The following is a 23,886-nucleotide window of genomic DNA, read 5'->3' as shown; positions in this document are numbered from 1 at the left end:
TTTCCTGACCTCTGATCATGCGCGTGGCTCTCCTCTGGACTCTCTCAAGCTTCTCCACATCCTTTTTGAATTGTGGAGCCCAAAACTGGACTTCATCAATACATTTTTTAAAATGGGTCAGTTTCTGAACATTTTAAGTTTTCTTTCTGACCCTTCTCTGCCCCTGCTCCTATAAACACTGGTCAGCATGAGAATGAAAATTATTTCTGAGTGCAAGAGGCAGATTTCCTTTTCAGCAACAAAAAGACCTGGGCTCTCAGAATGGGCCATGCAGGACTCAAGTTTTGCCTGTCCATAATTCCCAAGTGTAACAAAATCCACCTGCTCCTCTTATACAGTATAATAAGCATTTGACTTACCAGATAGCCTGCAAGCCTGTATTTTGCCTTAGATTACAAGATGGTAACTTGAATTTTTCCAGAGCTAAATTTGACCGTTAGGTTCTGTGGCGCACAGAAAACCTCCTCTTGCTTTTGTTTTCATTTCAGCTTCATAAATTTATATTCTATACCCCTCCCTGCTACACAAACGTCTATGCTAGAGATGACAGTATCTGAGGCAGGAATGCAGTTTCACTTCCTCTTTGTTTGTATGTTTGTAAGCAATAAGCAGCATCCATCTGCTGATATGATCCTATCACACCAGAATGTAAGGCTTCTGTTCAGGTGTGCAGATATTTAAGGCTTTAGCCGATTCCTGTGGAGTAGTACTAACTCACATGTATAGTCCCACTGGAAGCAAAAGGACTATTCACAGAAGTGCTATGCTGGTTGCAAGTTGCAGACATCTCAGATGTCACTCATTTGAGTTTTGAAGGTACCTAAATGCTCTACACAAATGTAGTAGCTCTTCACTTTCACTGTTGAAAATTATTAGATTGGGAACAGATAATTATGGAATTGAAGCAATAGAAAATAATTCACGCTACAGGGATGCATCCTAAGTTCCTTGCATGAATAATTGTTTGCTCTCCCACGTTTTGAATCTTCATCATGTAACGTGTCCAGCCGTGGAATCTTGACAGCCTGAGAGGAGTGCTCCAAGAGCCAAGCCGCAGAGCAAGAGGGAACTTCCCCTTCTTTCCAGTTGTACAGTTTATGTAACACTCTTTTTAACACCCAAACTTAAATGTAAAGTAACTTGTCTTATATATACCCACTGCCTATTTATCTATGCCCTCAGAGGTCATATCCAGATGAGCATGGCTGTGTGGTATGGCCACAAACCACACATTCAGTTGTTTTCCACACTGCAAGGGAGCAGCATGGGGGTCTTTTTTTTGACCCCTGGATATTCAGGTGTAAAAAAACAACCATGGGAGGGGTAAAAAAAAAAGTGAAGTAGCACACTGCCCCACTCAAAACCAGAGCCTAGTTGGCTGGAGCCACACTACTGCTGCTAGCTAGGCTCCGTGTGGCAGGATTGCCACCGCTGCAGCCCTGGGAGGCCCCAGAACCCCAGGTAAGGCTGCTGGAGCCAACTCTGTGCTGGACCCAGCCTCCCCTACCCCACCTGGGGCAACTTGCTGTACACCAGAGGTATAGGCAGATTAATACATGGGCCCATGGGACCAAGGCCCAGGGGCCCCTGGATGCTTGAGTTCCCTCAGGAAATGGTGGGTTTCCCCTTGCAGGCAGGCAGCATTCCAGTCTGCAAGAGGTCCTGCTTGAGGCTGCCAGAAGCAGGATGCAGGGGCATGGGGGCCCACATGCACATTCATGGACAGCATGGAGAGCAGCTCCCTGTAGGTAGATCTATGGAGGGGAAGAGGTGTGGGGGAGGGAAGGGATGTATCAGGGACAGATTGAGGCCCTCAGGCCCCAGAGCTAGGGAGGGAGTGGGACAGGGGCTGGAGGCAGTGCCCAGCCAGGGTGGTGCCTTGGACCCAGGGCCAGGTCAGGGAGCAGGATAGAGCCATGGGCAGCTCATCCAGCAACCACAGGGGGGGTGGGGAGAGTGGAAATGAGAAAGGGGCCAGCTCCCCGCCACTGTGTGCACCGACCCAGGGGCCCCGCTGGCCACACACCCTCTGCCCATCCCCTGCAGCAATGTGGGTGATGAATTATGCTTCCCATTGCCAGGTGGGCAGGGGACATACAGCCAGTGTGGGGCCCCCAAGGTGAAGGCAGCAGGGCAGAGAGCCCCAAGCCCACAGCAGACAGCCCACATCCACCCTCACCCCATTCGGCTTCACTCTGTTCCAGTCATGGGGGCGGGGTGCGGAGAGAGCTGTGGGAAGAGGCAGTAGTGTGCCACCCAGTCCAGCTGGGTCCTCCCAGCCTCCCCCATGGGACATGAAGGCCCACCTTGCCCTTGGCAGCAGCAGCACCAGGAGGGGAAGGGGCCCCTCCCCCTGCTGGTGTCCCCACTTGGGTGTGTGGGGCCTCCAATTTTCTGCTTGCCAAGGGCCCCAATAAATCTTAAATCAGCCACTGCCCAGAGGGCAAGTGGCACAAGGTGTGCCGCTGCTAGTTGTCCCCAGGGAACCAAATGACCATGCACATGTGGACACAGCCAGAGAGGGTTAATTCCCTTGCATTACTCCCCAAGGTTCTGAGTGGTTTGAAGATTTAAGAAATAGCCCTTTATCTAACATGAACTCTTTGTTTCTTACTGAACTGAAGCATATTTATTTTTATGAATAAAAAGGGTCTATGCAAACTATTTAAAGAAATTCATTGAGCTGTATGGGCCTAATATACAAAGCTTGTGGAGTTAGTGTGTGCACATTCACATGGGGATTTTCCATATAAAAAAAAATGCACCCAGATTTTTAGTGTGACATTCTGGCCTTGCACATTCCTCTTTATTGGTGCACCACAAAACAGGAGTTGGCAACATTTTCCCGGCCTAGGCCAAAGCTTACAATCTAGCTCCCTGTCACTGGCTACAACTATCCACTGATCCTGGAGACCTCAAGCTGCCTTCTCACCTTCGCTGCCAATACCTAGACCCTCTGCAGCAAGGTAAGCACAGGCAGGAGAGAACAGCAGGAGGCTGCTGTGGAAGGGACTGGTGGCTCAATGTAGCTCCATGCTACCCAATCCTCTGTATGACCTGGGCCATATTAGACCACTCTGGAATGAATCCAATCTTTTTATGGTCCAATCCAGCCCCAGGACCATAGATTGCTGACCTCTGCTAAAGAAGGATACACCACTGTAGTTCAATACACAACTGGCACACTGAAAGGCGTGCAGGAAAGAATCAAATGCAATTTTATTTTGAAAAGAAATTACACAGTTTCTACATGCATTTTCTATCCATTACTCAAGATTAAATATACTCAATTTACCAGGAAAAATGGAAATTTTCCATCAGTCCTGCTGACAAGCCTGGACTCAGAGTTAAGGAAGGATCTTTCTTTAGGTGCATGATTATCAAAGGCTCTGTAGGGCTAACATAGTTACACAGGTGTAAGTGAAGGCAGAATTTGTCCTTGTAATTTGAATCCTGTCAACTATTTTCTTGGTAATAAGTGAGGAAGAATATTATTCGCCGCCAGTCTCTCATATAATAGCTGTGTTGACTCTATAATACTGGCAGGAGCAAAAACTAGTAAAAACCTTACTGGCACTAAAATAAGAAAATATGACTGAATGCAACCTTTCTCTGTGTGTGCACAGAACACAGGTGTTTTTTTATTATTCATCATCAATCCATCTTTTACTGGCATCATTCACCATATATTTGAGCCCCTAGAAAGTTTACACAGTTACTTCTCAGAATAGTCTGGGAGGATTGATTTATGGGGAAAGGTGACAAGAACTGCATATTTATTGCTTGGCTGCTAAATGGGGAACATGAGAAGTGTCTGCAAATGTTGGAAAGTTGTAAACACCAAGGAAGGAGAGGCATTTCTTAGCTTGGTTCAAGGAGATCTAGCTAGAAGTAGCAGGTTTAAAGAGAAATAAAAAAGACTATGAAATAGGTTCTCATGGAAAGTAGTAAAATACTACTGGAGAAGAATCAGTGAAGGGAACAAGAAAGTGGTCCAACAAGTGGACTAAAATGCCAGGTACAGACATTACACTTATATCAGTATAAGTGATTGGAAACTAGTCCACACCCGTAACAGAACAGAAATTCAGCACACAGACTGATTTAAAAATGGCAGAATCCAGTCTAAGATTTCCACACACTCCACCCAAGGGCAAACGTGCGCTCTGTTCACTACCACTCTAAACTATGCTGCTTACAAAAAACTGTGTTAACTTAGATTGATTCTGCCTCGAGCTTTTTGAAAGCCTGTACCTAGTCCACATGGCAATTTTCTAAGGGCAACCTAATTTAGTGACGATCAGGCACCTTTTAAAACTGTAATTTCTATGTCTTTTCCATCTTTAATAGCTATTTCTCATTACAATTTGGTTCTCAATATTGCACATTTCCTGGACGTTGAAATACCTGGCTAGCATGATATTTTCACCTACTGCATTCCTCCATGCATCTTTTTCCACATGTTCACATTGAAACCATTTATGTTACCCTACAGGTTAAACAACAGTGGAACGTTTTTTTTCTTGGCAAAGACACAAGAATCACTCAGGAAGCATCTGCATTTATAAGTAATTTCAGATTGCTGGAAATGTTTCTATTAGTAAAGACTTTACCTGAGAACGTTTTAAATTTACATTTGCAATTTATTTATTTTTTTACCTTTTCTCTCTCTTCTGCATCATAATTATCAGGAAAGCTTGGTTTATTCTGATTTTCTTCATTGATTTCTCTTTCCTCCAAATAAAACTGCCATTTGGCTTCAAAGTAAAACCAGTGCTCCTGATATTCTGAAGATAAAAGCAAATTAATAAAGTAATAGTCCACCTTGACCAGAGTCTCAGGTGCACTTAATGTGTAGAGAAAACAGAACAGTGTTGATCTAGTTATTTTTACAGAGATGTAACTTTAACAGTTCACACAATACAAGTGATGTATTTTTTAAAAAAGGATCAAAACTGAGTATTTGGTTTATTACACGAGTACTAACAGGTTGGAAACATGAAAAAGAAAAAAAGGAGGGGAGGCCATTAAAAACTAAGAACTAGTGTTACCATAATAATTTCCTACAACTTGAAAATAAATAGCATGATACAAGAATAAGAATGCTTAGTGAAAAAGTAAACTAATGATTAGAACAAATTAGACCTCGATACAGAAAATTCTTTCCTTGAATCCAAAATAGCACTAGGTTCCACAATGCCAAAGTTACATAGTGCATGCTTCAGGAGCCCCACATATCTCTACACAGCGGTGGGTTCACCCTGGATAGAGTGACAGGACCCTTCTGTAAAGGCAAGTCAAAGAGAAACCTATATATGCTAATCCCGCACCTGCTGTCCCTAGTACTAGCTTAAAGAATAATAATAACCTCCAAGCAGAACAGGTTCCACTAAAAGCATTCTGTGCATTTCAGAAAGCCTTCCCATTTGTTCTGTCATGTTCAGAGGAACAATTAGATAACTTAGATAACCCTTTTGTTTTTTGAATGGTCCAAGCAGGGTTTTCTATGGAGTCTCGTCATTCTTGATAACCATCCCCCATAGCTCTTTAGAAAAGATGGAAAACCTCTTTGCTTCACTTTTAGAGATACATCCTAGTTATGCCAATTTGTTCACATTGGAACAGGACTGATATAAATACAATGATCCTAGGCAAACAGTCAGTAGGCAGCTATTAAGCACAAAGGTATTATATACTCAGGTAAAGTAAAATAATCTCTTTCAGCAGTCCTATTTCATTCAACTGCTTTATACAGCAGTATAACTAGGATGCCTCCCAAATATGTGAACAGAATAGCAACAACCCAGATTTTAATATCCAGACAAAGAGTGAATTAATGATTTACCTAATGCATGCATCTTCAGCTGGGTTAGGGACTTCCACTGGAAAATTAGGAATAGCTATGATTTTGATCATAGTGATCATGCGAGTTTGTTTTCCTATATAATTTGATGTAGGGCAGCTGAAACAGCTTGAACTGCAGCATGCATTTTACAATTGAAATGCTTGCAAGTATATTTCCTATTTTGTAATGAACTCTATAAAGCTTATGGTTATTGTTATACTTCTACTTTTTATATATTGCCACCAGTGTGGCAGGCAACTTCCCAAATATATAAAAATAAGATTCTGTCTGAACAGCTTACAGGATAAACAGATGAGGTGGGAAGACAACATGCAGACACAGGACAGACTATGAAGTAATAAAAGCAGGATAGCTGAGTAGTGAAATTTACTGGGTATGGTTATAGCTGATTTTTAAAAAACATTTTAGTTACCTGCCATGTGTCGAATGGTCTTTTTGCAATATTCTTCTGCCATTGGAACCACCTTCATCATGTCTCTTCCCCACTGTACTAATGGTTTTCCTTGAATTGCATACGATATGAATAGGGCTGTACACAGAGACCCTAAAAAGCCTAAAGTGAATAAATTGGCATTAATAATTACCACCTGTATCTCTACCATGGTATTAATGAAGACATCCTTGGCCTATCCCCAGTGAAATTATTACTAGGTGTGTCATAGCTCTAGGATTGTTTAACAAATATATATTACCTAATCTGTCTATTTACAGGCTGGCACATGGCACAGTCAGACTTTTGGCTGCTGTGTGGTGCTTACTGGGTAACAACTTATTTCACATGAGGGAGCTCCTGTTTTCCTTGGTATAATATGACAGAAATTTATGTAATTATGTGAGTTATGTAAATAAACATGATGGCTTTGTGTGATACTGAAAATCTTTTCATTTAAGTCGCATTAAATAACTGACCTGGACAAAGCAGTTCAATTACATTTTAAACAGCAAAGATTTCTCAGGGTGATATATTTTATTGGACCAACTGCATAGCTGGAGTAGAGTTAGATAAGATTTAACTGGCTTCATGCAACTTGCAGATATTAGGTGTATCATTGTTTCTACTGAAGTCTATTCTACATTGCTGTTATGCATGCTTTATTTTACTTGACTGCTGACAGACATTCAGTTTAATGGGATCTGATTCATGATCAGCCACATGTTCAATTTAAAGCATGATACTAAGGAGCCACAAAATTGTTGCATATAATATGTGGAATAGGTTTGTGGCTTGTTTACTGTATTGGCATGCCTTAAATTGACTTGAACACTTGGCCTCATTGCTATTTAAGGCAGAATTACCCTGTTATTTGCATCTTAAATGTAACAGGTCAGGAGTCTTCGGGTTTTATTTGCCTTAAGGAGATAACTGTGCAAGTAAATTTTGTTGCATGGTTGCATCTAACTCTTAACATTTGACTATGGTCAAGAATTTATTTTTCTTTCAAGTTAAACTCATCGTTTGGTTGAGTCAGAGCTTTATTTGTTTGTTTTCTTATACCTGCTTGAGATTTTTGAGGTAGTTTTTAAATACAGGAAAAATATTGAGTACAAAATTCACTATAAGGTTTTGAAACCAGTCCAGTCATTTTACATACCTAACTAAGCAAAGCACTACAGTTTATGCTTAACTTCAAGGATGCAAATCAATATCACTGCTCACAGTCTAAGCCAAGCATTGCTCTTAAAAGGTGCAGACAGAAATTACATTTGCTGTGCAATTGGCCCCTTGAAAGTGTTCTGCAGCTGTGCCCTAACAGAAGAGCACATCTGCAGGGCACTGACTGCAGGACAAATTAACCCTCATTGTATGAAGATTCAGATGAAGGCACTTCAAAGCAGAGTGCCTTTATTAACTTGTGTCTGCCCGGGCAGCCGAGCTGCTGCAGCTCAGCCCTGCCCCCAGGTCTGGCTCAGGATGGGAGAGGAGGGAGAAGGGAGAGAGGGGAGCTCAGGATGGTATTTTACCAGTCTGCTGTTGGAGTGGAGGCACGTGGACGGGAGCCTCCCGAGGCTACCCTCATGTCCCTTCTCCTTTCCATTCCTGCCCTACCATCCTAAGATAGCGAGGGGAGGGGGGAGGGGGAAGAGGGCTCTGGGAAGAGGCTGCCAACATGCAGTCTCTGACTGTATCAACTCCATATTGGAGCTTGAACCCTCACCCTTCCAACCCAACAGATGTTATTTGGGGGATCAGTCTAATTCATCACATTTTCTGTGAAGCACTATATAAGTTAGACTGGGGACCTGCACTTCTGTCTGTGTCTTAAGCAACTTGTTGGATCAGGGCTTTAATACTTACTGTTCCTCAACAATTTTTTTGCCATTCATTATTTTTGAAGCGTCTCAGCTCCCTAACTATGACATGATTATGTTCTTTCCTTGAGCTATCAGGGAGAGGCAATGTACAATAACAAGGATGGCACTTACTGTTGGGGGGGATATGTTTTTTTTTTTCAAGGATGTCAAAACAGAACGGCTGATCTTTCAGAATGCTACATTTGTTTTGGTTTAGCTAAGTCTGATTTCTTCAAGCCACACAGATTTGGAAATATCCTGACAACCAACCAATTTGTTTCCCTTCCTAACCATATGAAAATGATCACTGTGGCAAGAATCATAAAAATAAAGATATCATTACCTCCAAAACAGTGAAATCTGGATAAATTCAAATGTTAAATTTGATCATGAAAGTAACAAGCAAATTGTTTAGGCATTTCAAGTGGTTTTCTAGCCATTCTATAGCTAGAGATTTCATGGATGTGTATCTAACACACACCTCACTGCATGCAAGTATCAAACCAGGACCCTGGAGTCTGCAAATACAGCAGATTTTGACAAGACAGTTATTGGGAGCTGTGCTAGTCTTCTCTAAACTAAAAATCAGTCTTTTACATTCCAGACAACTTCATTCCAGTGGATGTTACCTGTAGGATGGTTATGAGTCATTCGGCCACATTCAATGCTCACTTCAATAAGACTTTCTAGCCTCTCAGGCTTCCAGTATCTCATACCTAGACACATGGCTTTTGTAGCTGCTCCAAATCCAGAACCTACATTAAAAACATAATTATAGCCTTTTTAAAAAGGAACTAATCGTATACAAATATAATGAATGTCACATGAAACAAGCATATTACAGTAATTCAAATAACTTTTAAGGGACTGAAATCTATCATTCAAAACATACTTCAGGACTAACAGCCATGCACATGGATTTTTGCCTCTACATAGAACACTTCAGTGCAGTATTTTATTCAACAGGACTTCAAGACAGTTCACAAAATTTTTGTACATTATTACCTTAGAAAATACCCTACATTTAAAAAATTAAGGCTACAAATTCCAGCACTCGGGAAATCCCTGAATGCAAGTGATCTGAACAAACTTAATTCAATCCCATTGTATGCATGATCATATAGTCTTTAATTACATGATAACACCCTAGTTTCTCTTTAGGATGCCTGCCTTAGTGCATAAGCTAGGTTAGTGATCCTCTCAGCACCTTGGAGTGCCTTTAAAAGGTACCAGGGGGCCCATTGTCAAAAAAGTGAAAACTAAGAGCTAACATTAAGGGAATATGGGTTGGATAAATGGACAATAAGGTGGATAGAGAACTGCCTGCATCATTGGGCTCAAAGGGTAGTAAACAATGGCTCAATGTCTAGTTGGCAGCTGGTCGCAAGTGGTCCTGGGTCTGGTTTTGGTCAATATCTTCATCAACGACATGGAAGATGGGATGGAATGCACCCTCAGCAGCCCCTAATCATTTTCATTGCCCTCCACTGGACAAATTAGGTTCAATAAGGAGAAGTGCAAAGTCCTGCACTTAGGATGGATGCGCAATGGAGGGCAACAAAAATGGATTGGGAGCTGAAGTACATGACTTGTGAGGAGAAGCTGAGGGAACTGGGCTTATTTTGTCTGGTGAAGAGGACTGAGAGAAAAGATTTAATAGCAGCCCTCATCAACCTGGTTCCAAAGACGATGGAGCGACACTATTCTCAGTACAATATCAGCATACCACACAAATATTAATCAATTGATTGCCACCACACACTGATTTGTTGTATCATCTCTACTTTACCAGTGGTAAAGTGAAGCCCAGGAAAAAAAAATTAGTTCTGATCACCCAGGCAGAGATGACTAGGACCCGATTTTAAAAAAATATTTGGCATTTTTTCAGGGATATAGGTTGTACCCGTTTTGGTCTAAAAAGCAGAAGCAGATAAAAACTCTTGGGGTAGAAGCAATATCTTTTATTAGACAAACTAAAAGGTAGCAAAAAATGTCTTTATTTGCAAGCTTTCAGACCCAAACACCCTTCATTAGGTAGAGGAGAATTCAAAAATTGTAAAAGCTCTCTATCAGGTTGTTTCTGAACTGCCTTGGTATCCTGTTGAATGAAATGTGTTATAAAAATGTAAGCTAAATTGAGATTCTCTTTTAAGCAACTTGAAAATTTCCATTAAAATGACTTTTTAACTTGTCTACTCCTATTGTTATGTCCAGTACTGGCATCAGAAAAAAGCAAAGCAACTCAAATGCCGGTCTCTACTAGGTAGAGAACTTTTACAATCTTTGAATTCTTCTCTGCCTGACAAAGGGTGTTTGGGCCAAAAAGCCTGTAAAGAAAGAATTATTTTTGCTACTGTGTAGTTGGCCTAACAAAAAGTACCGCTTCTACCCCAAGAGTTTTGTCTGCCTTGGGATTTTTTCAGCATTTTCTATGCTTAGTCTAAACTCCTCAATCTTCAACTGCATTTGTAAGCCTTCAGTCCTTCTCTTCTGGTTGAAAAGGTGCAGGGGAAGGGAATCTGCCTAATGTCCCTTAGGAGCTCCTCAGTCAGTCCTTAAAATACAAGACACAATCCTTGCACTAAACAAACTAGCAAACAAAAGCCTTTGACCCTTCTCTGGGCAGCAAGAGGGGGGCTTTGGCTCTGCCCCAGGACAGCAGCATTGCTCCTTCCTGGTAGCAAACTTATCTGGGTTCTAGTTCACCTCCTGCCTGCAAAGTCTGTTCACTCCCCTAGTTTGCTGCTCTGTGCTCTCTCCTTTTGGGTTTTAAGCTTCTAGAGGCTTATCCCATAGGGAATAAGGGGTACTCTTATTATTTTCTACACACTCACAGCTGGCCTTCTGCATTAGGGCTGCCTGCCCCTCTTAAAGTGCCAGGTCATCCTATACATTCTGCTATCATTGCCTTATCAACTGGTCCCCTCTGCTTCCAACCCTGTCTGCAGATAACTTACACTGTTTTCTTCTTTTTCTCCACACTGTGTGGACACCTAAAAGGACAGTACTAGGACCATGGATGAGAGTGCTTCGCTTGGTTACTTCTGTTCCTCAGTGACACTGATGCCTCCTACAGCTGGTGGAGAGCAGTTTCAAGGAAAGACCATCTGTGGCCCTGCAGGCATGGCCTGGAGCATGCTCAGAGGAGACAATCTTTGGACCATGTTGGTACCCAAGACTCCACTTAGTGGATTTTCACAGACCCAAAAGCCACATTACTGACTCCAAAAAGGCACTGGAGCTTTTTGTTTACACTGTTAAGAGTTTAAGAATATCTTTTAAGAACATTTTTCCTATAATGTCCATCTCAGAGACCACTGAACTATTTTATTGACACGTTGACAAAAAAAATAAAAAACGAGTCTAACACAAAGCACGGAAGAGCTCAACCTAAACTGCTAAAAGTCTGGCAAATTATAAGTAGCAGAAAATGGGGTCCTAAAACAGAAACTGTCAGGTGCCCTTAACTACAGGCATAACAATTCTGCCTGTAATATGGGAATCATTTCATCCTGTGATGTAGTTCTGCTACAACTGGAATGGAACACAGCAGCTGTTTGACAGCACACAGCAACAATACACAACTACTTAACATACAACATGACTTACAACAATTGTATCCAAATGAATCAGAGGAGGAAAAAAAAGTTAGATAGCCAATATGTAGTTACGCACATTGAAATTTGGACAGACCCTAAAAACTAGCACGAGTGCTGTTGCTAGAGGGACATGCATCTTCTCGGGGCCATACAAGGCAGACCCTCACCTGAGTTCAGCATCCCAGTCAATTTCCACAGTGCACACAGCACCCATTGGAGGGTCTTTGCCCACACTGCCCAACCCACAGGTATGCAGGCCGAAGCGAGATGTACCGAGTGAATGGAATAGACTTGCTAAAATTCTTTTTGCTCTCTCCAAGCAGCTGCTGCAAGAAGCAGAGAGGGAGGGAGGGTTCCAGCTCTGTCAAAGAGGACTGAGTGCCAAAAATATTCACGGCATTGCACTGCAGTGTATTTGTCATGATATTGCATCAGTGTGTGATGTCAGAGTGGTGCTGATATGCATGACTGTGATAGCATCACATCACCTCAGGGCAACATCTTTGTAGCATATCACAATTGTGTGTCTCCTTGTGAATACTTTATTTAATAAGAAGTAGGATTTTTTTGGTCATATCTTTTATTGGACCAGTTATATAGTTGAGAGAAGTTTTAGACAAGTTTTTGTATTACTTGAAAGCTTGTCTAACATCTCTTCCAACTGCATAGCTAATCTAAGAAGTGATATTGCCAAAATAAATCCTGCTTCTTCCATATTCCCTGGATCATAACTACAGCAATAATACAACACTACTAAAATATCATTTGATAAGTTAACTCTCCAGTTCATTAAGGATAAATAAACTATGAATGCATGGGCATCTTCATGTGCGCTGGGAGAGAATTTATTTAACCTTAAGGAACTAGAGTCACTTTATCATTAAATGAAACAGTCACAAATAGAGAGCCATAATAGATCCTAGAGGGTCTCTTTATAGAGGATAGCAGGATTATCAGTGAAGAATAAATTATTCTATGGAATATTTTGCTTTAACTACCTGAAGGAAAAATATAATAGTTATAATATTCATATTTTTTCTTCTGCAGCAGAGTCACTTTGCTAGCTAACCTTTTCCTTTAGATGTGAATCTCATTTGCAAATACAACATTGTTTTTCTAGACAGTATCACATATAGAACTTCAAAAAAAACTATTGAAACTTAAATGAAACATGGCAGAAAATATTCTGTAAAATCAACATGCAAATCAAGGACAAAAATCCAGACCAAGAGGCATAACATCATGTATAATCTCTCTTTAAATAGATGTTAAATAGGACAGGCTTGATTTACAAAAGGACAGTGTGCCTTACAAAGGAATTCCTGGCAGATCACTTGCCACCTGCAGGCAAATACGGAATTGTTACAAAGCTATCCTCTTGTTTGTTGCAGGAAAAAGGAATGACCCTTTCCCTGAATTTCTAACTCTACAAAAACTGTTATTGACAAACACACATGACCCAAAATACTGTACCCTTTTCATTAAATGGTGTGTGCCAAGCCAGGAGATAGTTATCCGGCTTTAACTGTGAGCAGCTTTCAATGGTGGCAGGGTCTGACCGTCTCCCTGGGAGTTTGTCAATAGAATCAACATAGCGTTTTACCAGTTCACGATATAGGTCTTCTAAACACCAGTAATCTGTTCAGAACAAAGCATTAAGAGACTATTAAAGTAAGCAAAATAAAAGACGAAATGGCGTGGGGGCGGGGAAATGGGAAGGACTACACAGGGCACCAGACATTTTAAAATTCTCATTCAGGTAAATGTACAAAGACTTTTATAGAAGCCCTGAAAACAATTGCGGAGCAGGCATGCTGAGTCTATCTCTGGACTAAAATACAAAACAAAGCAACAGAAGCAGGGTACATACACTATAGGGCTGGATGGCTGAACTTCCTAATCCTAGCCAACAAACTAAAAACTTGACATGCAGTGGGACACAATTTTGGAGCTGTGCTCCCTCCACTGTCAATAGTTAAACTACCCAAGAGTCACCCGAGGCTCATGAGCTGTGGTATGGCTACCTTGGCTATAGAAGGGGACAATTGCTTGTATTTTTTCCTCCCTCTTATTCCCTTCATTTGAAAAATAAAGGAGTCCCCACTTTTAGCAACTGTTGTTATGAGATCCACACAGACACAGGCAGCGTCTTTGGCTGCCTAAACATGTGCTTGCTCGCATTCTAATTAGAGTGCATTGGAGCAGCTCAATTAATTGAGTCTTCTCCACGTTTTAACTAGGACCCTCCAGTGTCCCTTCATTGTTATGTGTATTAAGCCAAATGAAATTTAGATAAAACACCTGTGGCCATTTTTAAACATGCAGAGGCATAATACACATGATGGTGAGCCATTTTAATTAGAGTGGCTGTCCAGGAACTGCTCCAATTAAAACAACCCCTCACTCCCCTCCCCCGCCCCGCAAGAATTCATATAGGCAGCCTTTGACTTTGAGCACACAACAGTCCTGTTAAAGTGAGCTGCAAGGTGTAATGGGCTGCTAAGATGGGGTTTGTTTGGTTTTTTTGGGGGGTGGGGGGCAGGAAATCTCTTTTACTGGATCAACTGCATAGTTGATATAAAGTTAGACAAGCTTTCGAATGCAAGGCATTCCTTATCAGGTCATTGCTAAGCTCCAGCCTTTAAGTTTATTTGCCAACAATGCTCTAGTTTAAGACCGCACTTCCCTGTTTGAAGAATTACCGATTTCTAACCTCAAAGATAATTTTTTAAAATATATTTTTATTATAATTTTTATGTAGAATGGTAGGTTATTCGGTACAGGCCCTGGGCCTTTGTTTCTTCAGGACCCTGATCTTCTGTTCAAAATTTAAGAGATTATTAATAATCACAATAAGTCTTTACCGGCTTTGCAATTTTATCAGCAATTCATTTTCTGAAACAGTGATTAACTACATTTTCAGGTTAGGTCCTTCTGTTAAAACTCAAGGTATTTCCTGGGGACGCAGTTCTACTATCCTCACCATATTGAATAATAATACACTATTTCTTCAGTACTACAGTAATACAGAAATATACTGTATTTCTTCAGGATTATTTATAAAAAAAGTCATATCTAATATGAGTTAAGAGTCTCAGAATCTCCCTTTAGTTCCAACTCAGAAGAGCTTCCACTGGCTTCTATTTGATTTTTAAAAAAATTAATCTATTTATTTTATGTATTAAGGACTAAGTAAAGATTTTAGGATTTGCCTGATTATGTCTGACATATACTAAGGAACAAAGAGAGGGGGAAAAAAAAAAAAAAATCACATGCCTCAGGCATTCCCAGGGGAAAATTCCTTTAATAGCCTCTTTACTGCAGTCAGTGGATATTTCCTGAGACTAATAGAAGAGACTCAATTTAAAGACAAGTTATGGAGGTTCATAACCCGGAGCTGTTCCTTTGTTATATTGTAACATGTGGGGGGAAAAAAATGGAGGAGACACAAATATTATTTCCTATTTCCATATGCAATATATAAATTATACCACTCAGACTTCCAAAGAAACATGACTTTCTGCAAGCCATCCCGCCCACCAAAATCATTTCAGTCATAGGTGTCAGTCAGATGTAATACAGAAGGTGGATAGAAATGTTCCTTATAGATTATGAATCATACATATCCCCTTCCAGAACATTTTAGGACTGTTTGAGCAGCATAGCACCATAATTACTCTAGCTATAGACACACAGAGAAGAACATTTCCATTAGGTGTGTTTGCAATTAAGTGCACTAGGAACAAAACTATTTTATTTTTTCAGAACTGAAGTCTGATTATTTAAATTCTTCTTTCAAATCAGAAAGGAAAAGGCTTTCCTAGTTTTAGTGATGGCTTTACAGTGTCTCCTACTGTTGGCAGGAACTAGTAATATGGGTAGGTATCTTGATCCTCCTTTAATGCAATAAAACACAACAGAAAAAGCTCCTAGGATTTCTTTACTCTTTGTTAGTGGATCAGACTTTACACTTGGATGTTTAGCCAGTTTCAAGTAGCTGTAACCAATAATGGACCTTTAGTTCAATTCAGAATGGCCTCACCTTTGAATAAGAACTACCACTACTGCCTGAGTAAAAAGGAATAAGTTATCATTTTCCCCAGGAGGGAGTTACAAGAGCAACTGAAATGTGAAGTAATTGTTTACTATGATAATACTAAGCAAATTAATAAAAAAAGTTGGCTCTCTCTCCAATTGCCTTTCTTAAAATCCTTATTTCCTTGCATAATTATGCTAAGACAATCAGACCTATGTTTGTTTTTGGGAGGGGAAATGAAGTAGCATAAGAATGATGCAGTATCAGAACTGATCATGGTTACTATGCTTCATGATTCCATCTTTTCACCTTACTTTGCATCAGAAATACAGATTCTTGAATCAGTAACATTCATATGGATCTCCTATCATGAAAGATAATCCACTTAGCCTCAGTAGTTGTATTTTGTGCTTTATAGGAGTCCAGCCAGTTCAAGTATTTCAGCTGTTAGAATAACATTATACTCTGAAGCCAGGTCCTGCCTGTTGATTCACACTGACAGACACATCTACGTACATGCGAGTCCAAGTCAGTAGAGCTATGCGTGGCTGCCAACAGTCCCGAGCCCTGAGCATCTTACAGCAGCACATCTTTCTACAGGGTCTTTAGAGCAGTTTTTATCTGAATTTTTATGTTTGTACAGGGTCTAGATCAGACCCACAACTTCCACCAAAGCAGCAACAAACCTGAGCAAGAAATGCAATGCTGGCCATTTCATACTGTGCTCCTCCTTTTAACCTCAGTTTTAACTTTATAATTTGCTGTAAGCAACTTCAGAAAGGTCATGCAGGCAAAGTATTGTCTGAAAGCCATGAGTTGGGGATACCTGACATAGAGCAGCACAGTCAAGCCCATCTGTAGCCCTAGGATATTACCATAAGTGCTTTATAATAACACACTCAAATGGTGAAAGGAAGGAAGAACAATTAAAATGTTTTTGCCACAACAATTTGTTGCACTTGCCATTATTAACACAGCTGGGAGGACGTTGAGGGTTTTAGTTTTATTTCTTGATCAAGGTTTCACTTTTATGGGGCCAAGGCATCTTTCAAATTTTTGACATAGTACTAAGAATCATGCACTTCTACCTATATATAGCCTGAAACTTCTCCTATGCAATGAGTTCCCCACAGTGCTGCTCTTTAATCTTTGAGACCCTCTCTACACATGGCAGGTAAATGTGTAATGGGATCTAATTCACCCCCTGCTACACATGTGAATTAAAGCTCAGTAGCAACCAGCTATGAAGTTAGGACACATTGTTGAGGTCTAATTTTACAGCTGGTTGGAGCTTTTTACAACATGATAGCTACTTTGCATGTGTAGCTGGTCTTAAAGTAATTTGTGCAATTAACTCAGTAACTGTGATACCTGTAATGTGTAGAGGGGGCCTGAGAAACTAGTTTACGAGTAGCACATTCATATAAAAGATAGGTTAGAAACATAAATGTTAGTTAACTCAGCCCAAGAGATCCTATTTTACATACTCCAGCGTTATTATTGCAGTTACATCAACAGTTTGAAGTCAAAATCAAGCCCAATTTCCCATTTCCTTTACACTTTTTGGTACTAAAGACATGCATAACAGGGATTTTGTGTTTCTTCAAGTAGCAAGACAAGGTACACTTGTCACAGTTGCTTTCTTACTAAAAATATGGCTATAAACTGAAGAATTTTAATTAAAAAGTCTTCCTTCCCGCTTTACAATTTCTTCAACTAGTCCAAACCATGTATTTTGCTGCGGTAGTCTCTCCAGTCAGCGAGAACAAAAGTGCAGGAGAGTTGCTGTTGATTTATAGTTAGTTTTTCCCCCCCCCATTATAAACACACCAGCTGTGCTCATTGTATTTCAAAAATATAATTTACTAATAGCGTAACTGATACGGCTACAAGACTTGTTAGATGTAGGAGATACCATTTGTACTTTTTAGAATTCAAGAAGCAGAAAACATGACATGCACTTGATCATGGACTATATTCAGAAATATGTTAGTCATCTTTCCTCTTGATAGGCTGACATCTTGCCCTTATCTTTAGTGTATTAGCTATCCTTCAGACCATTGGTTAGCCAGCAGCCAAGCGTGAAGTATTCAACATGCTCTTCAACTGATCTCTGGAAACTAAATTTAGAACAGTTTAGCAGCAGACAGATAAAACAGTGAAATAAGAGCATGTGAGATTTCATTGATTTGGATGATTCTTACATACAATTCAGCACATTTGCAAACTTCTTCTTATGTCAGTTACAGAATAGCACTTTGTGTTTTTTTTCTTTAGACTCATTTGTACAGATAAAGAAAATAACTTAATTTTGAAGAAAAAGGTGTTACTAAACAACCCCCCCCGCTTATTGACATGCTTTTTGTGAAAAAGGCTTGCTGGTCTCAAAAGTCTTGACTCAACTGGAAAGTGTGGACATAGAAACCATGGCCAGCTACAGATAGCTGTTATTGCCTTGAGAAAACATAGGTCAAAACTTTTGTGATTTTAGAGAAAGTACAAATTTAAAAACAGTGACTGTTTTGATATTTTAGCTAAAACTACAGTATGTTTTAAAATGTCTTTCTGTAGACCAGACAGAGAAGCTCTTTGCATAAGGGAAGACTTTCCATTTCTATCTTTCCAGGTGCTATACCTAGTCTCAGATTCAAAGAGACAAAATTTCTAACCGGCTGCGTGACATCACAGTGTTCTGTATGTACAGAAACCATGCAAGTGTTCTGTGTATATTATTTTCAGCACGAGAAGTTTAAAGCTTTTCAAATTGATTTATTTTTTGTGGACTGTATTATTCTTGGCAGTGTGTGGTGCAGAGAATCTCTTTAACAAGCTTTTTCTTTGACAGACACAAATTGTGCTAATCTAATTCTAATCAGTTTTATGTATTAAGAAAAAAAAATCTATAGGGAGACACTCTAAGCCTAAGAAATCACACTTCTATTTCCTGTGGCTGAATAAATAATGCTACCATCAGCAGGCTTATACTCCTCATAATTCAGTAGAGCAGCACTTGTAGACTCTTAGTAGTTTTTTGCAAGCTCATTACACCCGCATTATTTAAAGTTTATCGTAAGTGTGTTAGCAGCTCCACAGGTTTATTCTTTCCCTTCTGGGTTCACTAGTCACGTCTTACTTACCTGTGATGAGAGCCTCTGCTGTAGCCATGTGCATCAAGGTATTGTCACTTACTGGCCATTTGTCTGAAGACAGTACCAGATTCTCAAGCCCTCCAATTTCTTTCAGTTCCTCTTGGATCTTTGCACCTAAAGCATTGTTTTCCCGGGAGAAATTTCGATAACCAAGAGCATCCCCAACCCCAGCCAGCACAAGAGCAGCCTTAAATTTCTCCATCCTAAGAGGGACTTTCCACTTTCCTTTTGTCTAAAGCAGCCACTGAGTCTTGGTCTTTCTTTGTTCCTTTGCCTTCTGCTCAGTTACACTGACACTTTATATCAGCTATTGTGTCACTGCACAGAGCTCCCTCTATAAGGCAAGACCTTCCTTTTCTGGCTTTTTAGGTGTTACCTCTTGTCTGAAACCCAATGTGAGGAAATATTTTGTAATCCAAGGATTTCACAGGCTTTTAGTTTACTGTAAAAGCACAAGTGTACCACTTGCAAGAAACAAAGTGCAAAAATGAAAGTCATTCTTGCAACCCAGTGTAAAGCAAGCCAGGGAATACGCAAACTATCCAGTGCAAGTAACTCTACACTCAGAAAAACAAATACCTTCAGGGGAGGTATTAATTTATTTAATGACTTGTAAACATGTATATATTTTTTTATTTTGGTAATAATTTTGTTCCCTTTGTAAAATGGAGCAAAAACTAGAAGCAGTCTCCTGTTAGAAGAGATAGCCCAGATCTACTCCCAAAACCTCAAGGGAATCAAGTTTGTAGGTTACGGACTACAAGCCAAGTAAAATTCAGTAGACCTTTCACATTTCTAACTATATCCCATGGCTATAGTGTATCAAATGGAAGCACGGATGGGTACATTACTAGATTTAGACTGGTGACCCAGAAAACATTAGTGCTGAATTCAACTGGCTGATTTAAAAAAAAAGTTGTACTTGTTATACCCACAAATCAGAATGTTTAATTCATTAAACAAGCAAGAAAAATAACTACTTCACTTACTGTTTCTCATTGGACAAAGTAAAGAAAATATGCAAAATAACTACTAATGTACTGTTTTGCTTTCACATTTTTCATACCAGCATAGGCAAAAAGCTGGTCATTACATGTTCTGGAATAAAAAGAGAGACTTTCCTAGGAGTCTACAACAATTGTTTACACAGAAAAGGTCTAAACTAGTAATGATCTCATATTCTGATAAACAAACACTTCTGGTTTTTGTACTTAGTATTTTTCAGATGGTTTGGTTTATCACAAATGTGACCACAACTGTAACATGACATGGGGAAAGACACTGCACCACTCTGAACCCAATACTCAATACTTATATTCAAACAGGGCTCTTCCCCTACTCCCTCAGACCACATAGCAGTGTCTTTTGCCAACATGTCTATAGCAGATGACGAAAAATGAGTTTCAAAGCACCATTTGCATTTTCTTAAATAAGTAGAAATATTTTATTTATTGGTTTTACAGAGACAGAAGTTTTCAAAAATGGGTTTATGAATTTAGAAACTTTGATTTTATAATTAAAAACTGAAACTCAGGGGAATTACTCAAGATCACACCAGCCATCTAGGGAGGAAGCACCTTCAACTCCTAATTCTGTGTCTCATTTACAAGACATAGCATCCTCCCAAACCTCTACATTAACCACTATACCTAGTCCATTCGAGTTGCTGGGTAAGCTGTGTCACTGTGAAGAAGAGGCAAGAAAATCAACTACAAAAACTAGTACGATGAGCAAGTACAGGCCTTATCAGATGAAAGGCTCCTTTCCAGAAACGGGCAAAGTTGTTGTCATTCCCCCTTTGTCTTATCCTTGGCCGAGAAGTGGACACCCTTGTCATGGATTTTGTCCTCTTACACCCTTCAAAACTTCTGTACTGTCTTTTGTCTGTCTTTGACCTTTTAGGGAAGAATCCTTCTTCATTCAAAGGCATTTCGTGCCGATATCAGAACAAAGACAGTGCTTTAAATTTCCTGCTTCTAACAAGAGGGATCTCATTCTCCAGACTCTCTCAACAAGAAAGCAAAGAGCTTGATGTCTCTGTTCTTAAATTCTGAATGACATCACTATACTGTGTTGTTGACTGAGGTGTTTGACACTTATTTCCTTCCAAGTGTCTTGCACCCAAAATATAGCAAGAGTCATGCTTAAGCACATTATATTAGATAGCAGTTTAAGCACAGGAAAGGGCCTTTCCTCACCTTTTTAAAGAAATTAGGCTCTAATGAAACTCAAAGCTATGATTGATGGTTTAGTTCTCTCAGGACAACAATACAATACACAAAATAGAAAAACTATTTGCAATATTTGCAGACTAGTGTCTGAAAGGAGTTTTGTTTGCAGGGCTTGATTTTCACGAAAAAGCAAGGAGGTGGCAGCAATGTGGTACCAGATGAAAACTAAGAGGATTGAGAGGTGGGGAGGCTTCAGGATTTGGCTGCCAGACTGAAAAACCCATTGTTCATAGACCTCCATAACAAGTTGATAGCATGAGTGAGCCCAGCCACAAAAGACTTAAGATCAATTTGATCAGGCTAAAAATGTATACTGAAGCAAGCCTCAGCAAAACAAGACATAACTCAAGACTACTTCAAAATGGGAAGCAGTCAAGTAAACAAAATAAGGCATCCAAGGTATATCCATTTCCTTGAACCCAGTGGAGTGGGGAGAGCCAGAAATGCCTCATCTCAGATTTAAGTAATGACTTGGGGCAGATGGCAGCTCAGCTCCAGCTTCCACCCTGAGCTGAAGCTGGAACTGAGCTGCTGCCTGCCCCAGGCTGGGGTGACTTGTGCAGCAGGGGAAGGGGACGGGAAAGACTGTACAGTGTAGGGCAGGGGTGTGCAAAGTCCAGCCTATGGGCCAGATTGGACACACAGACTCCATTTCCCAGCTGCCCCTCCATGGAGACTCCAGCAGCAGTTGTGCTGTAATGGGTGGGGCCAGAGTTTCCAAGGAGACCAGACCCAGTAGCGCTGATCGGGCATGTGGCAGGACAAGGAGCTGTTCTGGGACTGGGATCTTGCAACAGTGACAGCATGGGCCAAAGCCAGGACAGAGCTGCGATTTGCTGCCTGCACACCCCAAGCTCACCACTGCAAGATCCCAGCCCCAGAGCAGCCCCCCCATCCAGCCACATACCCTGCCAGTGCTGCTGGGTCTGGCCTCCATGGAAAGCCTGGCTCCACACTGTCACAGCACCATGGAAACTGGGTACAGCAACACCGGCAGGGACTGCTGGGAAATGGAGTCTAGCCACTGGCCTGTTCCATCATTTTGCCCACCCCTAGTGTAGGGGAAAGCACACATGGGGGGACACCCACAGCATATGGCTTGGAGGAATATGGTAGAGACTACATAGCCTGCCCCACAACTACTGCTGAGGCTGGGCTGGCACTACTGAATGCCCTGGAGCCACAGGTGCAGCAGAAGGTCCATGGCAGTGGGGAGCAGGGGTGAGGGGGTAGCCAGGCACAGGTATAGGGGGCAATGGGTAGGAAGGCAAGAAGCACCCCACCCCCCTGCCACTGCTTTCACCATCACAGTAGTGGGTAGAGATTCATTTAACATGGCCCCCCCAATACTTAAATTATAGACATGGAAAATTATAAATTTTTAAATTTTCTATGTCTAGAATCTAAGTAGTGGGCAGGGAGGTATATTAAATTTGAATTCATCTTAGATTTGCATAAGTACAGTGTATGTTCTTTGTAGTAGGTGTTGGAGCCATGTTATAGCCAGGATGGTCCAGGAAGTATGAGATTATGAAGTTGATCCAATAAAAGATAGAACCCCCAGAAATCCTTGCTTCCCACATGTTCCTTGTACTCATTTAATACATTTTAGGTAATGGCCCCATACTTAAAAGGATTTGGATATTGAAAATAAAAGGAAAATACTATGGACATCTAGTAACAAGTTAAAAAAAACCTTCCAAAAATCAAATCTATTTGAGATTACAGGGGATTTATGCAAGCAAACAACATTTTGATCAGGAGACAACGGCTAAGACTTATTCTTTTAAAAACTGACTTGGATTTTTAACCCCAACTGTTATTGCAATAATGATTAATTAAAACTACGTTAGCCAGGGCCAAAATCATCTTTTCATCTGCATTCATAAAGCATCAAGTGTAACGGGATCTTGGTGTATGACGGGATCAAAGGTGATACAGTATACAAATTATCATCATAAACAGAAGTTGTCAGGAGAATCTTGGATGACTGTCACTCCTTCCTCCCTTCCACCCCAAATAAACATCTCCAACAATGAGTACCCCAATACCATGTTGGAATATAGGTGAAGAATCAACTCCAATGGAAGAAAAACACATGCTACCTACCACCACTTGGGTTTTCCTTGGTCTCTTGTTGATAGGCTTGAGCCTGTTTACTACAGTTTGCAAGATCTCAGCCAGAGGTCATGTTTTTGTGGTTGCCAAAATAAATGGCTTAGCTTCAGCAACAATTATGCCTGTAAAAGTAATGTTAATACTCACAGCAGGGAAGAGCATGTGTGATTAACAGCTGCAAACAAAGCAGCATGTAGAAACAGCCAATAGACAACTTAGAGGGATTTCTCACTGTTTGGAAAGCTAAATTTCTAGGCCTAAAAATCTTGCATAAGAAATGAAGTGAAAACTGGAATGGTATGGATAGATGATCTTGGGGGGCTGAGGATGAGAAAATGTAAGTAAGGCTTTTTACTCTCTTTAAGGAAACAGGATAAGAAAGGAATGAGGCATTGTCAGGAATTATGCTAAAAGCACTGCAACTGTTTATGAGTAAGGTAAGGTACACTGGCTCCAAGTGGAAGGAGACTGTAGAGATACTTAATTTTATTCCCAAGCAAAACAAGAGGGCATGGACACTTATGGTATAGACTTGAGAACTCTAGCATTCACATCTAGTTATTCCCCAAATAAAGACAGGATCATCTGTGGGATA

General features: G+C 40.5%; 1 protein-coding gene across 1 annotated transcript in view; it reads right to left on the bottom strand.

Moving 5' to 3' along the window:
- Positions 1 to 19,799, bottom strand: part of ADPRHL1 (ADP-ribosylhydrolase like 1) — a 24,099-nt gene extending 4,300 nt beyond the window's left edge. Inside the window, exons 1-5 of the mRNA XM_019529622.1 lie at positions 18,931 to 19,799; positions 13,231 to 13,395; positions 8,788 to 8,913; positions 6,279 to 6,419; positions 4,660 to 4,787 (exon numbers count right to left, since the gene is read on the bottom strand). Coding sequence (XP_019385167.1) covers positions 4,660 to 4,787; positions 6,279 to 6,419; positions 8,788 to 8,913; positions 13,231 to 13,395; positions 18,931 to 19,144 — 774 coding nt within the window. The 5' untranslated portion in view covers positions 19,145 to 19,799. The remainder of the gene's footprint in view (positions 1 to 4,659; positions 4,788 to 6,278; positions 6,420 to 8,787; positions 8,914 to 13,230; positions 13,396 to 18,930) is intronic.
- Between the last annotated feature and the right edge of the window lie 4,087 nt (positions 19,800 to 23,886).

Source organism: Crocodylus porosus, unplaced genomic scaffold (genome assembly GCF_001723895.1).
Source record: "Crocodylus porosus isolate Cpor-Errol unplaced genomic scaffold, CroPor_comp1, whole genome shotgun sequence".
In the NCBI taxonomy this organism is placed as follows: Eukaryota; Metazoa; Chordata; order Crocodylia; family Crocodylidae; genus Crocodylus; species Crocodylus porosus.
The sequence above is the reverse complement of the archived record's forward strand: the minus strand, read 5'-3'. Positions and strand labels throughout refer to the sequence as shown.